Source organism: Macaca thibetana, chromosome 2 (assembly GCF_024542745.1).
Source record: "Macaca thibetana thibetana isolate TM-01 chromosome 2, ASM2454274v1, whole genome shotgun sequence".
NCBI lineage: Eukaryota > Metazoa > Chordata > Mammalia > Primates > Cercopithecidae > Macaca > Macaca thibetana.
This window is the reverse complement of record NC_065579.1, coordinates 150128265-150152822: the sequence shown is the minus strand read 5'-3', so window position 1 is coordinate 150152822 and position 24558 is coordinate 150128265. Positions and strand designations below refer to the sequence as shown.

The following is a 24558-nucleotide window of genomic DNA, read 5'->3' as shown; positions in this document are numbered from 1 at the left end:
ACAGTGCTATAATGTTAAACCTTAGATAAGCAGAAAGGAAAGCGGCTCACCCATGGAAGAGAAACCAATGTGGAAGACAGTGTGGAAAAAAGCACACGTGGTTGCTGCTGCCTCACTCGCTCCATTATTTTACCTAATTAGTTCCAGCAAACATCGGCTTGTAGTAGCTTGACAGAAAAGATTGTTCTGGCTGGATCTCACTGACTGCTTAATAATCAGTAAAGTAGTAGCAGAAGTGTCCCTCTAATTTGGACTTTTTTCAAAGCATGTTTTTCAGGGCTAAATCAGAGGGACATACACAGAGGAAACCTATGGGACACTGAGAGGGCTAGAAAAATTACAGCCTATTATATGGGATATTGACTCTACTCATGGTTTAGTAGCACCAACTTTTATTTCTATCTACCTTATGGTGCTAAGCCTCAGAGGTGCTTATTCAAAACTGTGAGCTTGCAATTTAAGTTTGCTCCCACCAGGCAGTGACTGTGTGCCCCAGGTCCACAATTTCACCTCTCTCTCTTTACATCTTTTTTCTTTTAGAACTATCAAGACTTTTTAGTTTCTAGGCTTTCCTCGGTTATCCTGAGACAAAGTGACAAAAACAGAATAGAGATGCCCAGCCCAATCTAGTATCTTGAAGGACCTTAAACTCGAAGAATCTTAAATTCGATGTTGATCTTATACAAACTCCAAAATGAAGGAGTACTTCAAACTTTCCCTCTGCCCTCTAATGGGAACTGGAGATGGCTTGCAGCAAAAGCATCTTTTTTTTTTTTTTTTTTTAAAGACAGAGTCTTGCTCTGTCACCCAGGTGGAGTGCGGTGACACAATCACAGCTCACTGCAGTCTTGACCTGCTGGGAACAAGCAAGCAATTCTCCCGCCTCAGCCTCTGAAGTAGCTGTGGCTACAGGTGTGTGCCAACATGCCCAGCTAATTTTTGTGCTTTTAAAAAAAAATTTTTTATAGAGGCTGGGTCTTACCATGTTGTCTAAGCTAAAAATATCTTTTAAATGTAATAATATGTAGCACTGATACAGTATTGATTATATGTTAGACACTGTTGATAAGTAAGATAGATAATATATTTGTGTATACATACACATATATCGACTTATTTGTAATCTTTATCACAACTCTCTGGGAGGAAAGCACTGTTATTGTCCCTATTTTACTGATAAGGAAAGCCAAGGTGCAGAGAGAACAAGTAACTTACCCAAGATTATTTAGCTAATATGTGGTAGAACTAGGATTTGAAACTTTTTTTTTTTTTTTTTTTTTTTTTTGGAGACAGAGTTTTGCTCTGTTCCCCGGGCTGGAGTGCAGTGGCGTGATCTCGGCTCACTGCAGCCTCTGCCTCCTGGGTTCAAGCAATTCCACTGCTTCAGCTTCCTGAGTAGCTGGGATTACAGGCACCTGCCACCATGCCCGGCTAATTTTTGTATTTTTAGTAGAGACGGGGTTTCTCCATGTTGGCCAGGCTGGTTTCAAATTCCTGACCTCAGGTGATCTGCCCACCTTGGCCTCCCAAAGTGTTGGGATTACAGGTGTGAACCACTGTACCCAGCCCCTGAAACTCTTAAAGACTATGCTACACTGCCTCTCTGTACAATAATTTTTCAGAGAATCCATCATCTCTTCCCTAAAGACTTAAATACACTTAGAAAATGTGTTTTCTCTCTAGACAAAACTACAGCCAGAAAATATGAAGTGACATTAAGCTATCATTATCAATATCCTATACTTCCTGGTTTTATGCTGATTTGAAATTAGCATATTCTCACTTACAGCAACATGTATCCCAGCTTATATGGTCTGGAAAACTTGTTTGGTGTTTTATTTGGAAAGGAAATAAACTGAACTAATTACAACCAGATTTGCAAGCTGATAAATGTGAGGGTTGCTGAATAATAATTTGCATTCCCTATAGCAATCAGCATAATGCTATAGGCTTAATACTGCTATAAGTTTATTTAAAGCATTAATAATAAGGAAATAGTTCAGTCCTCACAGTCTTTGATGTGAGCAGGGCAAATCTTGTTCTTCCCATTTTGTAGATAAGGAAACTAAGACTCAGGAGGTTACTCACCTGTACAAAAAGGACATTCTTTTTTTTTTTTTTTTTTTTTTTTTTTTTTGAGACGGAGTCTCGCTCTGTCGCCCAGGCTGGAGTGCAGTGGCCGGATCTCAGCTCACTGCAAGCTCCGCCTCCCAGGTTTGGGCCATTCTCCTGTCTCAGCCTCCTGAGTAGCTGGGACTACAGGCGCCCGCCACCTCGCCCGGCTAGTTTTTTGTATTTTTTAGTAGAGACGGGGTTTCACCGTGTTAGCCAGGATGGTCTCGATCTCCTGACCTAGTGATCCGCCCGTCTCGGCCTCCCAAAGTGCTGGGATTACAGGCTTGAGCCACCGTGCCCGGCCAAAAAAAAGGACATTCTTTACACTTTCTTATTCACAGCCTCTAAAACTTATTAATCTTCCTGTTAACCTCTTCTGCCGCATCTAGGGCTTCTCTATCTAAGGAACAAAGAATAACTTGTCCAAAATCTTGAAGACTATTTTTGTCTCTCTTTATTTTTTTTAATCTTCCCTTATTGAAAAGGCCATACTGTAATTTACCATACTGAGAACCAACTCGATGAAATAATATTCTTGAGGTAGACATTTACCTATGTTTTTAACAGGGAAGACTTTAAGATGTTAGAACCAGATGGAAATTAACCAATTTATTTCATGCTTTCCACAACCTACTTTACACATGATGTCATGGAGATCGAAAGGTATAGTGATTTGTGCAAAGGCACCATGAGTAATGGGAGGAATAAAAGCCAAAATCTGCATCTTCTGACTCCATCTATCAGTTTTCTCTCTCTACTGACATTTTTCCTGGTAGAGCCCTGAGCTTATCTTTCCTGCTGGTCAGGTGAAGACTCCTGGTTTCAAAGCAAACACTAGACTCATCTTCCCCTCTCTCATTTATGAAAATTCTCAAAGTAGTCAAAAGTGAGCTCTCTGGCAGGCCACTGGAGACCTGTATTCAGTATGAGGAGGAAAACCTATCAATAAATGATTTTTCAGTAATTCAGTTTTAACTCCTCAACATTTCCAATGCTTATTTTGTTCAAAACACTATACTTAGCTCTTTTAAAGTTATCTAGCCAGTAATACCTAGTTGTATTTTATCATCTTGAATATTATGGGAAAATGTCTCTTACATTTATTGAAATTAAGATAAGCCACCATCTTTAGCATTCAATTTTCTAACCAATCTAGCAATTTTAAAAAGAACAAAATACTATGGGATATGTACAGAATATGCTCAGTTAATGTGCATTTAGTTCTTATTGACCACCACATTCTTTGTATATTTGCAATATCATTATACATTTCTAGGAATCAATGTGCACAGAGCACATTACTCCCTTTCCTCCTTTCTGAAAGAGGAAATTAATATTCGTTCATTCTAGTCTCCTGTTCTTCCTAGTGGTGTCTCAAAGATGACTGATCTCCTTGCTCTAAGACCACACCTGTAGGTTTCCCTGAACCACAGGGAAGTTAAGCCAGGGGTGATTCCTGTCTTTAGGGACTGTCAACACCAATGGAGTAAACTTAGCAAAGACTGGTGATGAATATAAATGTAAAAACACAAAATGACCCATAGGTGTGCTGATCAGAATGGCACTGACTGGTTGAGAGTAAGTTGGGTGATTCCAGTCTAGCTACCTTGCCCTCACCCCAGCCCTGGCCTCTCCCATCTTCCCTGAGTGGAGTCTCTGCTCCCTCTCTACAGTTGTGGACATGGATGGAAGACCTTCAGAAGGAGATGTTGGAGGATGTCTGTGCAGACTCTGTGGATGCAGTCCAGGAACTGATCAAGCAGTTCCAGCAGCAGCAGACCGCCACTCTAGATGCCACGCTCAATGTCATCAAGGAAGGCGAAGACCTTATCCAGCAGCTCAGGTCAGCGCCTCCCTCCCTGGGGGAGCCCAGCGAGGCCAGGTCAGCATGGGCAGAGCTTTCCAGTGGGAAATGCCTCGGGCTAGACGTGAGATAAGTCCTGTCCCAGTCTTGACTCAGCAAAATCTTGCTTTGTGGTCTTGTGTGAGCTTCGGTTTCTTTATCTGTAAGATGTAAAAATGCCTGCACCATACCCAACTTGAGTCTAGAATGAAATAGTAAATGGAAAAACTTTAATGTTTCAAAGCATTATTTATCATTCAGGATGTTATTCAGCCATCAGTAAGTAATATAAATACAACAAAATTAACAAAAGACAAAAAAATAACAAAAGTAAAAAATCATTAAGAATTAGGGCATATTTGCTCATGCAGAGAAATAGACATTATGGAATATGGTGTTATCTGACATCTGGTCTTAGGCTGAACTCTGACCTCCAGTGCCCCAGTCAGCAAAATCAGATCATTTTGCTGATGTTTGACTTTGGACCCATGAAGACATAGAAAAAGTGTGGTGGTGTCCTACCAGTTCCCTGTTACCCAATTATGACCTTTTACCATTCCTTGCTGCCCAGAAAATAAAACTCCTTCTGCATCAACCTAAAAAAACATAACTAAGGAGACAGATCCTGTCTAAAACTTTTCATTTGTTTAGAATTACCCAGGCCATTGCCTCCTTTCTATTGGCATCAATATCTAATTTTCTGTCCCTGTCAAGGACACTGGCTCCTTAGATAAAGTGTCATGAGGCCTTAGGCAAGCCCTCAGCAACCAAACCCATGCCCAGGTGCTGTATAAATAGGATTTGATGGTGCTAATGATGCCCGCCCACAGGGACTTGTTCCTATCCCAAAATCACTGAGTGCTGGGACCTCTGCCAGCTCTGGACAGAAATAATCTCATCAGCAAGTCCCAGGCCAGCCTTAGGGCCTGAGGGAATTACGTCAATTGGAGACGGTTTTTTTCACCCATACCAGTTGTCCAATTAAATAAACAATGAGAAATTACCTTTAGAAGGCCCTGGCATGTTTTTCTGTTGGAAATTAATAATTTCTATTCCAAACATGCACATGAGATGCTCCAAATCCTCCTATTGCATGCTAACAAGACAGCCTCTCTTCCTTCTTCCCCTAATTCATCTTCATGAATATATAATACATGACAGCTTTGTCTGCCTCCCTAGGAAACTCCACTGTCATTTGCTTCTGAAGAGAATTCCAAATAGTGGACAGTCATTTAACCTCTCTGGGCCTCAGCTGCTTCGTCTGTGTAATTAAGGGGTTCACTCTAGGAGTTCTGGCAGCTCTAGAATTTTGTGATGGCTTTGTGTTATCTATTCAAATACTTTTCACAGGCTTGGCTGGCTTCACTTTCTGTGGGGCTAGGCCTATGGAGATGCCACTCGTTCTTAACAACTGTAAACCTGCACAATGCCTAAGGGCATAAGGCTACTTGATGATGGCAAAGGCAACAATGTGTGTGATGCCTGCTCTGCAAGATTAAATTCCATGGGTTTCAGAGAGTACCGCAGGCATATTACCAAGAGCCACTGGTGACCATTCATTGTGCCAGTAACCTGACTCTAACCTAGGCTCCCCTCCCTGACATCAAAGCAAGTCAAAGAGAAAAAGAAGTAAATGGTGCTTAGTGGACATTGGCAGGATACCTCATACACACCAGAAACATCTTCCCTAGGTCTTCGTGATTTTTCTGACACTTGTCACTAGAGCACCTAAGGGAGATTTTACATCATCTCTGTGATTCCTAGTGACTGTGACACTGACATAGTGCCGCATAAAATGGTCCAAAATCATTCTCTTCCTTCTGGAAGATGAGTGATGGAGAAGGACTGAGAGGAACAATCCAGGAGAATAATCATATCCTCCCAGCAGCAAAGCCCTCAACAAATACATAGCAGATAGCACTGAGTACATCTCATGTTCTTTTCATGCCTGGGGATGTCTATGCAGTTGTGGGAGTAGAAACTGTGCCTGTATCACAACAAACAGGCCAGGGTGAGGAGGCAGGAATTGGGAGCCCTCTGAATGGTAGACAGAAGGACGCTTGACAAATTAGCCTTATGCCATCTTCAGAAACAGAATGAGCTCAGATACCATTGCTTCTGAGACAAACACAGGCTAAAAGAACATGGCTTTCAGAAAGCCTGCTGATGAGATGATTGGAAATAAATGATTTCCTCCTTGTCCTTTGACTCCTTAAATTGTGTGAGAAGCTAAGATGTCACAAGATAATGAGTGTGCCAGTTTATTTCAAGTTTTAGGGCTCTAGCTTACTCAAGGCTCTATGGAATCTAAACTTTAACTTAGCCTCCATCATTTTCCTATTATAATTACCACCACCTAATTTTGCTGAGCAAAATCAATCTGTTTATCTCTCAGTTTCCCTCTACAAGGCATCACCTCTCCCTACTACGTTTGTGGAGACTCTCCCTCCTCAGAGGAGGCTACACCTCCTCCTATTGACTGTGTTTCTCCATTTCTTCAAACCCCCACATCAAAACTGTTTGCAGCCTTTGTTGGTTGTCCCAGCTTCTTAGGATCTAGCCTTAACTCTCCTGATCAGCACTTGACACTTCACTTGTGTCCTTTCAGGAGTAATAATCATCCATACAACATGTTACTGGTGTTAGTTCATGTGCACTCTTATTTAACAGCAAACTGTGAAGTGGGCAGGGCAGAAATTATTAAGTCCACTATTATTAAGTCCACTTGACAGATAAGGGAGCTGAGGCTCAGAGAGGTGATTTCCCAGGACCACCAGCCTAAATATATCAGAGTAGAGACCTAATTCAGGTTTGCAGGCTCCAGATCCTATGCTTTCCTAAGTATAGCCTGAGCCTGTTTAGTATAATAACACCAGCCCATAACTTTAGCATAGCTTTATAAAGTGCATGCTTACAATTTTGGCAACCATGACATCATCTGTTTTAACAAAGAGTCTGTGAAGTAAAAGTAGGAAGATTTTTTTAAAATATGCCTTTAATATGTTTGTCTGTATGTATTGTGATAGATGTATGTGTGTGTATGTGTGTGTTGAAACTATACATATTAGACTACATATAAGTGTGGAACCATTCCATTTCTCTAATATTTTATGCCTTTTAGAGTCCTTTCTCATACATAATTTCATCTTATTTCTTTCACAAGTCTGCTTGAGGAATAGGAGAACAACTAGTCTTGGAAATAGACTTGTGAACCCAAAACAGGATGCATATAGCTTTGGTTCACTCATTAAGCAGATAGCATCAGGCTCACAGCAGGAGTTTGATAAATGTCTGTTGATTGAATGACTCAACTGATTCACATCCACCTTGCTCAGATGAGGAAGGTCCCCCTCCTTCTCTGTCACTTTTAACATGGAAAGGCCTCTCCCTCCCTTTTTCTCCCCACTCTGCCACAGGGACTCAGCTGTGTCCAACAACAAAACACCCCACGGCAGTTCTATCAGCCACATCGAGTCGGTCCTGCAGCAGCTTGATGATGCCCAGGTGCAGATGGAGGAGCTGTTCCATGAGCGGAAGATCAAGCTGGACATCTTCCTGCAACTGCGCATCTTTGAGCAGTACACCATCGAGGTACTGGAGCGGGGAGCAGGACGGGAGGTGGAAAGGGGCCAAGATGCTTCCTGGCCAAGGGCACTGCCCCAGGGACAGGGTAGTAGCCTAAGGAAATTAGAGCATCCAGCATGCATTTTTAGAACACAAGAAATTCCCAGTCCACTATGACATATTCCTTCCAGTCCTTCTCATCCCCTACTGCCGAGCGGAGCCCCTCTAGTTTACTATCTGTCTGTAGATTACTTTCTTGAGAAGGTTTTTTGTTTGTTTGTTTTGTTCTGTTGAGATGGAGTCTTGCCCTGTTGCCCAGGCTGGAGTGCATTGGCACCATCTTGGCTCACTGCAAGCTCCATCTCTCAGGTTCAAGTGATCCTTCTGCCTCAGCCTCCCAAATCGCTGGGATTACAGGCACGTGACACCACACCTGGCTAATTTTGTATTTTTAGTAGAGATGGGGTTTCACCATGTTGGTCAGGCTGGTCTTGAACTCCTGACCTCAGGTGATCTGCCTGCTTTGGCCTTCCAGAGTGCTGGGATTACAGGCATGAGCCACTGTGCCCAGCCAAGAAGTTTTTTATTGCTATCTATTAGAGTCTTACTTGGCATTTTCCTGAAATACCATGGAGCTGGTAGTTTGATGGTGGGAGTAGAGTCATTGAATTTCACAGCTTTATGAATGGGTAGATGTTAAAATTAGGTGGCCTCCTTAGAGCTGATAATTTAAATCATGCATTAGATTCAATCACACAGCAGTTAAGAAGCCAAGCACCACAGGAAGGGGAATTTGTATCTGCAGTTTGATTTCTATGTGTTAAGAAAGTAAGCCTGTGCTAAGATCATTTGTTAGTTCTTCTCATAAACTCCTCAGTTTATTTTCGGAAGGTTGGAATCACATATTCTGGTAAATTTATGTCCCCTTTATCATACCAATTAGTAATGTCTTCTCTCACATAATTTCCCCCTTTTCATATTTTCTGCTTTGAAACCGTAACTAAAGCCAGGCCAATAGGGTTTCTGTGGTATAAGGAATATCCAACATAAGGCACTTTTTCCTTTTCAGGGATGGCAAAGGGTTGAATTAAAGGCATGTCTTCTCTTTGCTCCTGGCTGGTATGGTAGGAGGAAAAACCAGCTTTCCACCCACCATTTCTTAACTTTGTTTTCCATGCCAACCATCTCTCTGGAGTTAGGGCCCCTGGGTTTCTGGAGAGTGATCTTCCCGATAATATCTGCGGAAACTTCAGTGGAACAGCTTTGGAAGGAAATTTTTTTAAAAAATATATTGAAAGCTCCAATATCCCATCCTAATCCAACTCAATACAAGAGACTGTCTTGGGAACAGCTACCCTTTGCTTTAATCCTGGGTCCAAAAATGTTCGTATTGAGAATCTGAAGTGTAAAAGAAAAGCAATCATAAAGGTATTCATCTTTCTATCCTTTACTTTCTTACAAGCACATCTGTACTCCTGCCTCCTTGGGAGAACTTGTAATTTCTTGCTTAAAGACTTCACGTTCTGCCGGGCGCGGTGGCTCAAGCCTGTAATCCCAGCACTTTGGGAGGCTGAGACGGGCGGATCACGAGGTCAGGAGATCGAGACCATCTTGGCTAACACAGTGAAACCCCGTCTCTACTAAAAATACAAAAAACTAGCCGGGCGAGGTGGCGGGCGCCTGTAGTCCCAGCTACTCGGGAGTCTGAGGCAGGAGAATGGCGTGAACCCGGGAGGCGGAGCTTGCAGTGAGCTGAGATCCGGCCACTGCACTCCAGCCTGGGCGGCAGAGCGAGACTCCGTCTCAAAAAAAAAAAAAAAAAAAAAAAGACTTCACGTTCTAAAAGATGCTTTCTGGACAGGTCCTGGAACAAAGGAGAAGTTAAGCCTTTAAATCTAGATCTTAACTGTCCTTCCAACTGATTTCATAACCTTATGTGAATTTATTTATATTTTTTATTTATTTTGAATGTACTCTCAGGATTTCAGGTGGCAAGTAGTATCAAAACATGTTTTGAAAAACAATCACAATGCCAGTGGGAAAATAAAACTATTGACATGTAGTGAAAAGTGTATGTAGTGAACATTTTAAAGGCAGGGTAACAAGGTAATAAAGAGGTAAAAGAGAGGGTTTGGGTCATTATTCTTTAGTAATTTGGATTGAGATGTACAAAAATAAATACAGGCTAAGTTGATTAAAGTAGCCAAAGGCACTCCTGCAATCATTCCTCAGCTCCATTTTGCCCCCTGGGAGTGAATATATCCATGGAGAAATTATGTTAGCAGGTTTGGTGGTTTTGCTGTTGTACTTCTTATTTACTCTCCTGTCATTCTGGGTCTGCTTCAAAACATGCTTAAGGGGGAGGAAACAATCTGAGGGTTTGGAGTAAGTTTTATTTGAAAAGATGGCTGTGGCCTGGAAGTCAGGGTTGCTGGTTCAGTGCTGGAATGGGTCAGTTAGCTTCACTTTGACATCATCTATGCCCCTCACATCAGCTGGGGGCATCACATGGGTGTCTTTGCTTGCTTCGATTCTAGGCAAATCCAGTTCCACTCCTAAAAAATGATCTAAAACATATGGAGAAAATATCCTTTAAAAACTGTGGGTTTAAATCGCATGCATTAAAATTGGATCTGGTTTAAAGGTTATGAGAGAGGAACTTGATACTTAAATTATGGGGCCGAGGGTGGTGGCTCACGCCTGTAATCCCAGCACTTTGGGAGGCCAAGGCTGGCAGATCACTTCAACTCAGGAGCTCAAGACCAGCCTGGGCAATATGGTGAAACTCCATCTCTACCAAAAATACAAAAAATTAGCTGGATGTGGTGATGGGCACCTCTGGTGCCAGCTACTCAGTAGGCTAAGATGGGAGGATCACTAGAGCCCAGGAGGCGGAGGTTGCAGTGAGCTGTGATCACACCACTGCCGTCCAGCCTAGATGACAGAGTGAGAACCTGTCTCAGAAAAAAATAAAAAATAAACAAATAGATTGTTTAGCCTTTGTATGTATGAAAATTCCTCTTCGTACCCCAAGCACTGGACAACAACTGGACAACCTGGTATGCAGGCTAGCACGAGTGTGAGGGCCTCATAAAGTGAGGGAGAGAAAAATCATGATAGGATTCTGCATCCTCTGGTGTAGGCTATAACATCCGGATTTTAGAAGGGGTCTTATTCCCTTGTCTTGTGGGGGAGGCCCAAAAGCTTGGGGAGAATGCTACATCTAATCTTAGAACTGGAAATCCTGCCAAACCTATGAAAGTTCTGCCTTGAGTCAGATTGTCAGAAGTTATTTTTGAGGGTGTTGAGATTATTCAAATACCAGCTATGTCTCACTGTGGGGATGAGGAACGAACTTTTAGAGAAGCTTCTGAGTGTGAAACTGAGGGTGGTTTCTGTAACGAGAGGTGTGTTTATGCTGACATAAGCCAGGGAAGGGTCTGTGATTATAGGACCTACAGTGTGGTTTCTTTCCTAAAGGAAGGCATTTGATAGACATGCTCCAGATTCCTCGGGATTACCGAACACTGGAGGGGGCCTGCTACCCTGCATCTGAGGAATCTAAGCGTGACTCCTTAGGCATATCACTGAGGGCCCAGATGAGCCAGTTAATGTAATCAGTAGGATAGCATATGAGTTGCTGCACCAATCTCTTTTTACTCAATAATAATGGTGCTCACTTTATAACCTGGAATGAGATCATAGGGTGCGCCCACGTAAAGTGAAACATCCTAAATTTGTTAGTCAGATGTTCAAAACCAGGCCCATAGCTGGATTTCTGGTATACCTTCTTGGACTCCATGGAGACCAGAGTGACCTATAATGGAACATGATGTCCTGTAATGTTTTTTTCCTGTTGGTTCAGCCTCCTTCTATGAAAGACATTTTATATAAACTAGTTATGATAGAAGAGACATTTTACCAAATACAAATGTTTATTTTGTGATGGTAAGAATATGGGTGATTTTTTTTTCTTATGTTTGATACTTTCTTACATTTCCAAGTTTTATACAATTAGGAAGGACAATCAGAAAGAAATGAAAAATATTTTTAGAAGCAAGAATAGGCCAGTGGTCTCTGAACATTTTTGATTATGTACCTTCTCAGTTTTTTTGAACTTGCAACCCCCTACATATAAATATTTATTCATTTTTAAGTTATAAAAATGTTTGATCACTGGCTAATAATTTCAAAACTCAACAGGCTCTTGGGAAGAGGTTTAGATTTTTTCATTAGAAGTTGTGGGTTCCATATTTCAAATAGTCTTCTGATAATTTCCAATTATTTTTTCCCTGGTTTCTTGAGAGATTGGATTAGATTGTCATTGTTGCCTTACCCCATAATGTGACTGACAGAGAATTCAAAGTTCTCTTGTGCTTTCATGATTAGTATTATCTTCAAACTGCAGTTTCTTTGCAGGAACCTCGTTAAACCATGTGTCTTTTTGTGAAGGTTAGTTTAGTTAAAACTAGATAGTAGATACATCTATTTAACTGGACAAATGAAAAAAAGCAATAATTTGAAATGTGCAGAAAGCAGTGAACAAATGAGCTACAGTCAGCCCCACAGAGTTGTGACACTCCTACCTTCTCCGAGGAGCCCTCTTTTTCATGCCCTCCACAAAGCCATCTGCCATGTGATCAGAGTGAGACTCCAGCACCAGTCTACTAATGAAAATCCTGGGAAATTTTATACACTTTGTATTGGCTTGATAAAATATATGTGCATAATATAATATATATACACATATATGCATATTTATATCAAGATAGTTTTTCTATTATCAATAGATAATTTGGGGCATTTTCTGAGATGGGCATACTCATGTTGAAAAGCCTTAGAAATGACACCAAGAAAGATAGATATTCTAGACAAGGAACTTTCTGAAAATATGGGCCACCTTTATAGTTTTTCTTTTAAATATCTGTGTAATTGCAAGCAAGGTGTGCTTAACGCACCTGAAAGTTTATTGAGTAATTAACCTGAGTAGTGGATGATCTACCAATTCTAAATCTATGGGGTTCATTTAAAGCAAATAGGGGCCAGGCTAAGGCTGGGGAGAAACGGCATTCAAGGAGGAAACTTCTACCTAAAGAAGATAAGCTGATTATAACTTACTGGTGGTCTCAACTCTTCAATTAGTTGCTTGCAGAGGCCCTTCGCATTTTATATTAGAAAGAGACCATTCAGTCAGCCTTTTACCTATATAGAAATTCAATTCAGTAAACATTTGGTGAGCACCTACTTATGCAGCAAAAGCCATGTTGGACATTGAGGATATAACAGGGAGACACAGAAACAGAATCGTCATACAATTTAAGAATTCTATGATAGAGTCTCCTGGTTTGCAGAGAACACTGGAAGGGGCAGATACTTAGCCCAGTCAGGATGTCCATGGAGGGTTTCCCAATGAGGTTACATCTGAGGGCAGGCAAAAGTTGGTGGCTAGGATTTGGCATCCCTGGAGGATGCCATCCAGCCTCTACCAGAATATCTCCAGAGCCCAGAAAGGGGCTTAGCAGGGAAGAGAGAAGAAAGGCGGGAGCTCATGATCTCACTGTTATGTTGTACCAAAATCTCCACCTTTTACACTTCAGTCCTTGTTCCACTCTCTGAGGGGGGGAAAAAAAAAGAAAGAAAAAGAAAAAGAAATTAGTCTGCTCCCTCTTACTTGGGAGCCTTAAAAATATTTGAAAATGCTTATCATAGGCCTCTTTTCCTTTATCTGAAAAATGGTGAGATTGTATGAGTTATTTCTGCAATCCCCTGACTCTAAATATTTTATTATGATTTATCCTTAGTGTCAGCCCTCTGTGGTATATATCCCCTATGTTATTCATCTCTTTCTGGGTAGGACATGGTCTCCAGCCACTGACTCTCTTGGTCACTGTCTGCTGAAGGGAGCGTGGCTCACATACAGGCTTGGATGTGTCCTCTTCAGAGCACTGGCTCTGGTGCAGCCCAGGAGATAGGTACCTTTTTAATGACTTCATCACCTGTCTTGTCTAGGCTTTGCTTGCTTAAAAGCTCCTGGTTGTTATTTCAAAGTAAGGGCTTCCAGTACACTGACTTTAAAAAAAAATAACCTTAAATGGCAGCTTTTATATTTTGTCACTCACATTTAGTCTTTTTCTTTTTTTTCTTTTTTTTTGCACAGTTCTTCTGCCTGTGAAAATAGATGTAAATTTAACTTATTATTACTATCAATGTTGTAGCTGTTTGAAAAGTTGGGCAGATAAGACAGGACTGTCTGGTGCGTCACTACAGGCTCTTCTCTGGGGGACACAGAGCCATTAGTCTGCACAGTCACTGTTAGCTGTGGATCATCTAAGGGCCCATCATCTAGTCCAATTTTGCCACTTTTTCTTCCATAAAAACCATTCGAGACTGCAAGGCCTTGCTGTTCTCCACATTTGTAACATGCCACATCCACCAACATAGCAACTATATCAAGAAAGAAGCTAAGATCTATTTGAGGTCATCTTTGTGGACTCTTCCTAATGATCACTGTCACATTTTCTGAATGTACCCCCAGAACCTTTGGGAAAAACACGTAGAATTAATACAATGAAGTAAACCTAATCCTCACAAAATATTTATTTCATAGTCTCTTCTAGACTTTTTGACAAATTAATTTCAGGATCACTGGGAGGTTTTCCCTACTATCGTCCTTTAAAAAAAAAAAAAAAAACAAAACAGGATTATTCACAAGCTTTAGTATTCTGGTAGGTCACCTGTTTTCAGTAGAACTGTCAAAAATCCCTGATGGAATGTTCAGATCGCTCTGTAATGGGGTGGATCTGGGGCTGTGGACCTGAGCTCAAGTAACATTATCAAGCTTCAAATGCTGTATGCTCCTTCTTTCTGGTAAGGATGCAGTAGAAGGTGTTCAGCTTACACGGGGGGGAAAACACTCTGACACTCAAGCATAACTAGGTTCTAGAATGAGTGAGCAATATACGTTATAGGAGCTCTTCAACAAAACATTACTGGGTATATACCCAAAGGATTATAAATTATGCTGCTATAAAGACACATTCACACGTATGTTTATTGCGGCACTATTCACAATAGCAAAGACTTGGAATCAACCCAAATGTCCATCAGTGACAGATTGGATTAAGAAAATGTGGCATATATACACCATGGAATACTATGCAGCCGTAAAAAAGGATGAGTTTGTGTCCTTTGTAGGGACATGGATGCAGCTGGAAACCATCATTCTTAGCAAACTATCACAAGAATAGAAAACCAAACACCGCATGTTCTCACTCATAGGTGGGAACTGAACAATGAGATCACTTGGACTCGGGAAGGGGAACATCACACACCGGGGCCTATCATGGGGAGGGGGGAGGGGGGAAGGATTGCATTGGGAGTTATACCTGATGTAAATGACGAGTTGATGGGTGCTGACGAGTTGATGGGTGCAGCACACCAACATGGCACAAGTATACATATGTAACAAACCTGCATGTTATGCACATGTACCCTAGAACTTAAAGTATAATAATAATAAATAAATTAAAAAAAAAAAAAGAGAGATCTTTTAAAAGGAGAATAGAGTTCCACAAATCTCAAAATGATAAAAGGCAATGGTATGGACAAAATTATAAAAAGGAATGACCAAGATCCCTCCCAACCCTGTTAATTGACAGTTGTGATTATATCAGGGACCTCAGGGTTTTTTTGTTTGTTTGACAGAGTCTGGCTCTGTCACCCAGGCTGGAGTGCAGTGGCACGATCTCGGCTCACTGCAAGCTCCGCCTCCCGGGTGCACGCCATTCTCCTGCCTCAGCCTCCTGAGTAGCTGGGACTACAGGCACCTGCCCCCACACCCGGCTAATTTTTTTGTATTTTTAGTAGAGATGGGGTTTCACTGTGTTAGCCAGGATGGCCTCGATCTCCTGACCTCATGATCCGCCCACTTCAGCCTCCCAAAGTGCTGGGATTACAGGCGTGCGCCACCGTGCCTGGCCAAGGACCTCAGTTTTAATCATGATGGTAGAGAAGAAAAGAACATGAAATTGGCCATAAAAATTATCCAATTATCCAAATTATTCAATTGGTATAGAAATTAAGTAATTGAACATTGGAACTCATCAATTACAGCATTTTTGCAATATGTTCTCACATTAATTTGCCAAAAATTAAAAACAACTGAGTGGATTTCATTACTTTCAAGTCCCTTTTCTCTTCTGGAAATTTGTTACAATATTCCCAAAGGTCTTTAGCTATTTAAACAAATATTTTAACTCTTCAGAGAGATTATACATATTACTAAAACAGGGAAATGCTATGATAACTTTAAAATAATCTGCTTTAGAATTCACTAATCTTATCATTTTAAGAATTGATTAACAGAGAGGAACTCAACATTATGTTGGACAAGAGTAAATGACCATGGTACTTTAGCTAGTTTATTCATCACGGTAACCTATATCGATACATTATAGATAAAATAGCTCTTCCCACGCAATGAGATGGTTTCTTCAGCTGCAATATGTCTTTCCCTCTCAGCCAGCATTTGTAGGTCAGTGGAGAGTATTTGTCTTCCACTTTCCTCATCTTCACAAAAATAATGATGTCATAAAACAGAAAGATGCTCATTTTGCAATTGACAACGCAGGTATGTCAATGGCATCCCATCACAATGTAATGCCATGGACCCTTTCTTCCTACTGGTAGTTGGAATGAGATTGAATCTTAACATATGCAACATATGTAGTGTTCGTTAATGTATATGATCACCTTTGCTGAGAGACAGTAATGCTGTGATCAAGTGTGTAGTATTTTGAGTTAGACTGCCTGGGTTCGAAACCTGTTTTACCACCTTTACTAATTGTTTGGCCTTAGGCAAGTTGCTTTGCTTTTTTTTTTTTTTTGAGACAGGTCTCACTCTGTCACCCAAGCTGGAGTGCAGCAGCCTGATCTCGGCTCACTGCTATCTCTGCCTCCTGGGTTCAAGTGATTCTCCTGGGTTCAGGCCTCCAGAGTAGCTGGGATTACAGGTGTGTGCCACCATGCCCAGCTAATTTTTGTATTTTTAGTAGAGACGGGGTTTCACCATGCTTGCCAGGCTGGTCTCGAACTCCTGACCTCAAGTGATCCACCTGCCTGCGCCTCCCAAAGTGTTGGGATTATAGGCGTGAGCCACCACACCCAGCTGGGCAAGTTGTCCTTGAAGCCTTGGTTTCCTCATTTGAGAAATGGAGATGAGATAGTATTTCCCAGCCTGTTGGGATACTGTAAGGATTTAATAAGTTAACACACAATATTTTTAGCAAAGCTCCTGGCAGTTAATCAGCACTTAATACATTGTAGTCAGCATTGTTATTATTCATAATATGTTTTCTTTTATATATATATTTACTTCCAGGTTTTAAGCAATTAAACATCCCTTCTTATTCTTTCTCATTGTTTCTCTTCTGATTTGTTACTGAATCATATTAGGAGATCCCTGAATGTTTATTCAGAGCACCTGCTGTGGGAGCCAAAGTCATTTGCTCTTGCCTTACAGAGACCCTGCCTGTGTAGGGAACAGATCACACTTCTATCTGCTGCAACTTAAGTCTCAAACCAAATTGCAGATGTGTCTCCTATTCATGACAAAGGCCTCTGGGACCAGAGAATTCTATATGGGTTAATATTACCTTTATACTGAGCAATCTGGCCAAGTTGGTTTTAAAAAAATCACTAAGCTCTTTAAAAATATACTGTACTCTGCTCACTTCATCAGCACATACACTAAATTGGAACAATACAGAGATTAGCATGGCCCCTGACTCACAAATACGTGAAGCGTTCCATAGAAATTTTTTTTTTAAAAAAAGAAAAAATATACTGGAGGAAGGCAGTGTGTTTTCTTGCAAGGATAAATTATGCCTGGCATTTATCTAAGGCCACAAACACACAATTTCTTGGTCTGCTCAAAAATATATAATTAATTTAAAAGGCTCATGTGAAGTGAAGAAAACTGAATTATGAGGTTTTGTTTGTTTGTTTGTTTTTGTTTTGTTTTGTTTTTTAGAAGAAAACAGGAAGGGTAAAACTGGCACTTTTCTGAAGTGAGAATAGTAAAAAGAAGGATACGCCCCAAAATCAATTCTTGGGGCAGCCCTATTGATGTAACACCATGGCTAAGAGCATTGGACTTGGTCATTAAATGCTCAGCTTTGCCACCACCAGCTCTGAGACCATGGGAAAAACTATATGACTTCTCTGTGCTTTCATTTCCTCCCATAGTGCTATGAGGATTAAATAAAGTTGATCAAGCACTTAACACACTGCCTGCCGCATGATAAATGCACAATACAAAGTAAAATGTCTTCTTCAGTCATACTGTCTTCTTCGTCATTATTGCCAACATCAAAACACTGATCTGAAGAAAGAACTACACAGTGAGATTTCCAGTGTTGCAGGTGGTAAAGAGTTGAAGTGGGTAGACCATAGGAAGTGGGAATAAAAGGGGGGCAGGTGAATTTTGATTCAGGCAGATACACATCAAAACATCTGGGGAAGAGGGATGATAGCTTTCTCTACACATAAATACTGGGGAATACCAAGAAAACAGAGCTCAAGGCGACTGCTAAACCAACTCCTATGAAGCAAATTTTCATGGCAGAATACATGGCAGAATACTGGATTTGGTGGATCTCATCTGGCAGGGACAGGTTGGGCTTCTTTGTGAAGTGAGGCTTCCCATTTTCCATTTCCCACTGCCTCTTACCCTTTTTTAAATTTTATTTTGGCTCTTTCTCTGGTTTCCCTTATTGATGTCTCAGAGTAGATAATTGTTAGACTAGAAATATTGCCGATGTATCTGTCAAATAAGTCATCATTTCCTAACTCCCCAATTAATTCAGGAGAGTAAGGGAGACAGAGGCCACTAGAGCAAGTGGGGAACTGAGCGGGCCAGGAGCTGAGACAGTGGTAACTGAGTGGAAGGAGAAAGCAAAATAGGTTGACTGAAAGTGGAATGCCCTCTGGGAACCTTGTGTTCCATCTTTCATTCACTGGCTTCAGGCCCTAGTTTCTAGCCTGAACAAATTCTCTCCAGATGGAGTAAAATCACTAAATTCACTCGCTGGCACAGGTTTTTCTTTTCCGTCTTGTCTCTCTGTATTAGCAAACTCACCCATGGCCCATGTTATTAGATAAGCCAGAGAAAAATATCTGGGTCTGGGTGTTGTCGTGAAGCTCTTCATGCCAGAGGGTTCACTCTGAAGGGTGGTCAGGGCTTAAGCAGGTTGGGAGGAAGGACAAGGGCATTTCAGGGCTATTAGACCAGTGAAGAAGGCTGGAGACAGCAGAACTTGCTCTCAGCATCAGCAAGTAACCCATCTGACTGGTTCATAACAAGAGCACAGGGTAAGGCTGGAAAAAAGGTTTGTTTATTAGCAGTAAGGTCAACTTCATGTTTGAAAACAACTATTTTTCTTTTTAAGAAATGGACCCCTATTGTCTTCCAACCTTATGCCCCAGAAAGAAGATGGGGAGGAAGAACCTAATGAAAAAAACATTCCTAGAGGAAACAGAAAATACTTAGGAAAGAGAATAATTTAAATTCAGTGTACATTAAACACACACAAATCAGACTAATTGAAAGCTGTGAGCATCAGTGCCTGGGGGAGAGAAGAAAGGGGAATCCAACAGAAAGAGGAGAGAGCCTGTGGACCCAGGGAGGGCAGCCTTAGGAGGAGGCCCTGGAAATTCCCATTCTCCAGGCTTCATAACAGACCTGGGTTCCTCAATTCAATGGTGTCAGGCGATGAGAGTGGAGGAGGGTAAGGAGAGGAGAGGAAAGAATATAGAAACACCAAATATCGAATCCTGGACATATTTCACGTTTAGCTTAGATTAGAATTCCCAAGATCCCAGAGATCACTCTCTCAACTAAAGCCCTCTGACCTGACTCTGTTCTCCCTCACCAGGACCATCGGCACCTTCCACTCCATAGATTCCTGGCTGTGGGACTCCTTGGATCTTCCTGCATCAAATAGATGCCTCATAGACTCAGTTTCACAGAAACAGACAGCACCTAAAATCAAAAGAAAAGGCAGGCTCTTCCTTTCATGCTTGTTGTCTTAGTTTTATTCTAATTCCCCTTAGTTCGTAGGCCAGAAAATGGAGTAAAAATTGTGGTTTGGGCTATTTTCCATATATTATCCAATAAAGAACTTACATCCAGAATATATTTAGAACTTTTACAAATCTACAATGAAAAATTAATTAACTCAATTTTTTAAAAAGGGCAAAAGACTTGAAAAGACATCTTACAAAAGTAGATGTACAAATGGTCAATAAGCATTTGAAAATGTTCTCACCATCATGAGTCATCAGGAAAATACAACTTAAAACCATAATGAAACAGCGCTTCACACCTCCTAGCATGGCTAAAATTAAATAGACTGATAATGCCAAATGATGGTGAGGGTAGAGCAACTGGAACTTGAATACATTGCTACTGGGAATGTAAAATATTACAATCATTTTAAGGAACTCTGATGGTTCCCTTATAAAGTTGAACATACACCTACCCTATGGCCTATATATAATTCCACCCCTAGGTAATTATGCAAGAGCAATGAAAACCTATGTCCCCAGAAAGACATCTACAAGAACTTTCACATCAACCTTATTCATATGAGCTAAACACTGGAAACAACCCAAGAATTCATTAGGAGGAGAATGGATAAACACATTGTGGCCTATCTATACAATGGTACTCTATTCAGCTGTAGCAAGGAATGAACCATGCATACACACAGCCACATGAATGAATCTTGATACAACATGTTGTGAAAAAACCAAATGTTAAAAAAATATATTCTGTATGATTTCATTCGTATGAAATTCAAGAATAGGCAAAACTACATCTATGATGATAGAAATCAGAAATTGGTACCTAGTTGTGGGTTGGGGAGGGGAGGAATGGATTGGAAGGGGGCACAAGTAGGTTCTCTAGAGTGATGGAAGGCTCTATAGTTTAATTTTGGCAATGACTACATGGGTGTATAAAATTGTCAAGACTCAGAACTGAATGCTTAAAATATGTGTATTTTGTATGTAAATTATACATCAGTTTTAAAAATACAGTAACGAAAAAAGATATTTACAGGCCTAGTTCTATAAAAACTATAAAAGCCTATTTATATTTTAAATTATGCTTTAAAAAAAAAAAAAAAGAAATAGGGTCTCTATCACCGAAGCTGGAGTGCAGTGGCATAATAATCGCTCACTGCAACCTTGAACTCCTGGGCTCAAGTGATTCTCCTGCCTCAGCCTCCCAAGTTGCAAGGACAACAGGTGCATGCCACCATGCCTGGCTAATTTATTATTATTTGTTTTGGAGAGACAGGGTCTCACTGCATGGACCAGGCTGGTCTTGAACTCCTGGCCTCAAGTGATCCTCCCACCTTGGCCTCCCAAAGCACTGGGATTATAGGCACAAGCCACTGCACCCAGGCTAAATTATCTTTTTAAAAATAATCTCTTTTAGTCTCATGAGTCTAACCCCGTTCTCGAGTTAAGAGAATGAAGTACTCTTCAAAGATGGGGCTACAACAAAAACCTACGTTGCCTGTCAACCCACTGGTTCCTGGATCCCCCAAGGACGCCCCGCAATAAGTAATGCTGGGTTTTCCTGCTGAGCTCAGCAGTTCTCTCAATTGACCTGAAAAGATATGGGGTGTGAAGTGAGAACCTAGGGCAGCGAGGGTGATATTTTCAATGTCCCCATTTCTGCTTCAAAGAGAGCAAGTACAATTTAACCTGTTTCTATTTTGCTTGAAGAAGGGTCTTGCTGTTAGACAAAAATGAAATCCTGTGACCCATGGCTTTCCCATCCCAGCATGTGTGCCCCAGCATGGGATATAAGAGCACTGCTCCCACTTGCTTCGGTCCATCGTCTGTCTCCCTGTGTCACTGATGCTCCTGGAGCAGCAGTTTTTGATAACTTGGAAGGTTATGCCATGTGGGAGCTGGCATGAGACCCAGCATCATGAAAACTACTCAACTAAGGCTCTGGGATATATGCTTAGATGGCCTGGGCCATCCTGGGAATGTGTGACCTGGAGTGACACTTTCCTATTCTGAGAAAAGAGGATGACAGTACGCATGCTGTCGCCTTCACAGGGGTGTCATAGGGGTAGCACAAGATAGCAGATCTGAAAACCATGTTTACAAACTTTTAATTTTGATTCACACCGGTGGAGTTATCTAGTTCAGTCTTCTGAGTTCCTAGTCTGTGGATGATTGCAGAGATTGTAAAGGAAGTATAGGATTTAGTCCCTATTTGCAGAAAACTGAGAGTAGACCTGGTGAAGTCATGTGAGTTAAGGTGTAGAGAAATGAACAATTAGCAAGTTGCTATTGGGGCAATGTTTCCATTCATTACATGCTTTAGTATTCATTAGAATAATGAATGCCTTTCAATTGATTAAATCTGCTTGAATTTCTGGAGGTATGCTACACATTTATATTTTGTTTAATGTTTAGTCACTATTTTTAGGTGTCAACTTTTGTAATAGAAGGACAGAATGTTGCACAATACAACATGGGAATCAGAGTAGGACCCCTGGGTTTGATGGACACTACTCTTTAACTGATTGTGTAACTTTGGGCTATTCACCAGGCTTTTCTAGCCCTCTGTTTCTGTTTCTGAAATAAACTCGCTACTTAATTTCTGAGAACCTCTTTAGTTATGAAAAATACAGCAACCACTGTGGGATGGTAGACAAAGTCTTTGCAGTTAGTAGAAGAACTTTATCCGTCTGTGGCAGGTTAAATCACCCCATCTGTCTGTGTGAGGGTCAACTTCCTCTTCTAGAAGATGGACCTGTGGATCTCCATCATGCCTGCCTCACTGGCTTATTGTGAGGATTGAACAGCAAGGAGTATGCAAAAACTCTATAAGCCATAATTCATAATATAAACGTTTGCTGCTGTTCCTTTGCTGTTGCTACAGGCATTGAAAAACCTAGAGAGCACTCTTGGAACCATGTATACAAGAGTGCATGGCAATGTTGCTTAAATAGTCTAAGGGTTGAAGAATTCCAAAGCAGAGACTTATCTGAGGGCTGGATTCATGAATAAGGCTTGGAATCGTAAGTCTAAACCTAACATTCTCTCGTGGACCTGGTGAGCCTGTGCTGACGACAGTGGTTCCCTCACAGGTGACAGCAGAGCTAGACGCCTGGAATGAAGACTTGCTTCGGCAGATGAATGACTTCAACACAGAGGACCTAACCCTGGCAGAACAGCGGCTGCAGCGCCACACAGAACGGAAGCTAGCCATGAACAACATGACTTTTGAGGTCATCCAGCAGGGACAGGATCTGCACCAGTACATCATGGAGGTCCAGGCATCAGGTGGGTGACCTCGCTCATTCTTCTGGCAGGGGAGATGATGAAAACAAGCATACCAGCTAGCCTGCAAGGAGCACTGCCACATCGTTTATTCATTTTATTCCTACAGCTACAAAGAATAGAGACTTCTACCCACATTAAAAAAAAAAAGAAAGGAAACGAGACCAGGTGTGGTGGCTCATGCCTGTAATCCCAGCATTTTGGAAGGCTGAGGTGGGTGGATCATTTGAGGTCAGGAGTTCGAGAGCAGCCTGGCCAACATGGTGAAACCCCATGTCTACTAAAAATACAAAAATTATCCAGGTGTGGTGGTGGACGCCTGTAATCCCAGCTACTCGGGAGGCTGAGGCAGGAGAATCTCTTCAACCTGGGAGATGGAGACTGCAGTGAGCAGAGACCATGCCACTGCACTCGAGCCTGTGCAGGAGTCAGATGAAAAAAAAAAAGAAACGGAAGCCATGAGAGCTGAAATAGTGCCCAAGGTTACCCAGTTAGGCTGTGCTCAAGTTGAGAATAGGGCCAGGGTCTGCTGGTCTGCAGAGAGTGAGAGAACCGATGATGGCAATCAGCACAGATTCCTTTAAAAAATAGTAGCCTGGAAAAACAAACCAGAAGCAGTCAGACATTCATATGGATTGTATTCACATGTGTAGCCGTTTCGTCTTCTGCTCCTGACCCCTGCTGCCAGCACGCATTCTCTAGCCCTATCCTCTACTCCTAAGCTACCTCCTTGTCTCCTGTTCCTGCTTCTCAGTCTCCTCAATTTTAAATCACTGGTCTTTGGGTGAGTATAAGCAGTACTGATAAACATTTATGACAAGATCATATAATTTTGTAACTTCTCAGAAAAACATGGCTGAGTTACTCAGATTTAACTTCTTTTCCTGCTCAAGATTTATTCAAAATTTATCTAACAAGTGAGTGAGTCCTTATTATTATGCTTCCCACTCCCCAAGTCAGCCTTTGATGTTAGAATGAGAGAGCACCATGGTGATCCACTGGTCCAGAAGAAAAGAAGTCACATGGCTGGTCACATCCCAGGGGAATGCTAGAGCCCATAACTCTACCTCCCAACCCACTCCACTGCCCTCCTACCCAGGTCCTTGTTGGCTCAGGTGCCTCACTCTCCAGCATGAGGTAGACAGGAACTAAGGCCATCAACTATAAAACGCAGTTGGGCCATGTCCCTGCTTATCCTGAAGGATATGGAAATCCTGAGATTGTTGGGGGGACCTTAGCAGTCATACTGAACTTTAAAGTACTGTGTTTCTTTTGATGACCTGAAAGAGTAAAGACCAGCTTTCAGGCCGGGCGCAGTGGCTCAAGCCTGTAATTCCAGCACTTTGGGAGGCCGAGACGGGCGGATCATGAGGTCAGGAGATCGAGACCATCCTGGCTAAAACGGTGAAACCCCGTCTCTACTAAAAAATACAAAAAACTAGCCGGGCGCGGTGGCGGGCGCCTGTAGTCCCAGCTACTCGGGAGGCTGAGGCAGGAGAATGGCATAAACCCCGGAGGCGGAGCTTGCAGTGAGCTGAGATCCGGCCACTGCACTCCAGCCTGGGCGACAGAGCGAGACTCCGTCTCAAAAAACAAAACAAAACAAAACAAAACAAACAAAAAAAGACCAGCTTTCAAAGGGACTTCACTCCTGACCAGAGGAGAGA

The 24558-nt window shown here is 41.7% G+C and overlaps 1 protein-coding gene across 26 annotated transcripts in view; it reads left to right on the top strand.

The window, feature by feature from the left end:
• The window catches only part of KALRN (kalirin RhoGEF kinase), a 708666-nt gene that overhangs the window by 369667 nt on the left and 314441 nt on the right, over window positions 1–24558 (top strand). For 20 of the 26 annotated variants that reach the window (XM_050781532.1, XM_050781538.1, XM_050781528.1 and 17 more), the window contains exons 12-14: window positions 3789–3997; window positions 7375–7549; window positions 22699–22894. In XM_050781532.1, coding sequence (XP_050637489.1) covers window positions 3789–3997; window positions 7375–7549; window positions 22699–22894 — 580 coding nt within the window. The remainder of the gene's footprint in view (window positions 1–3788; window positions 3998–7374; window positions 7550–22698; window positions 22895–24558) is intronic. The other 6 variants (XM_050781536.1, XM_050781534.1, XM_050781551.1 and 3 more) reach the window with 1 other exon arrangement.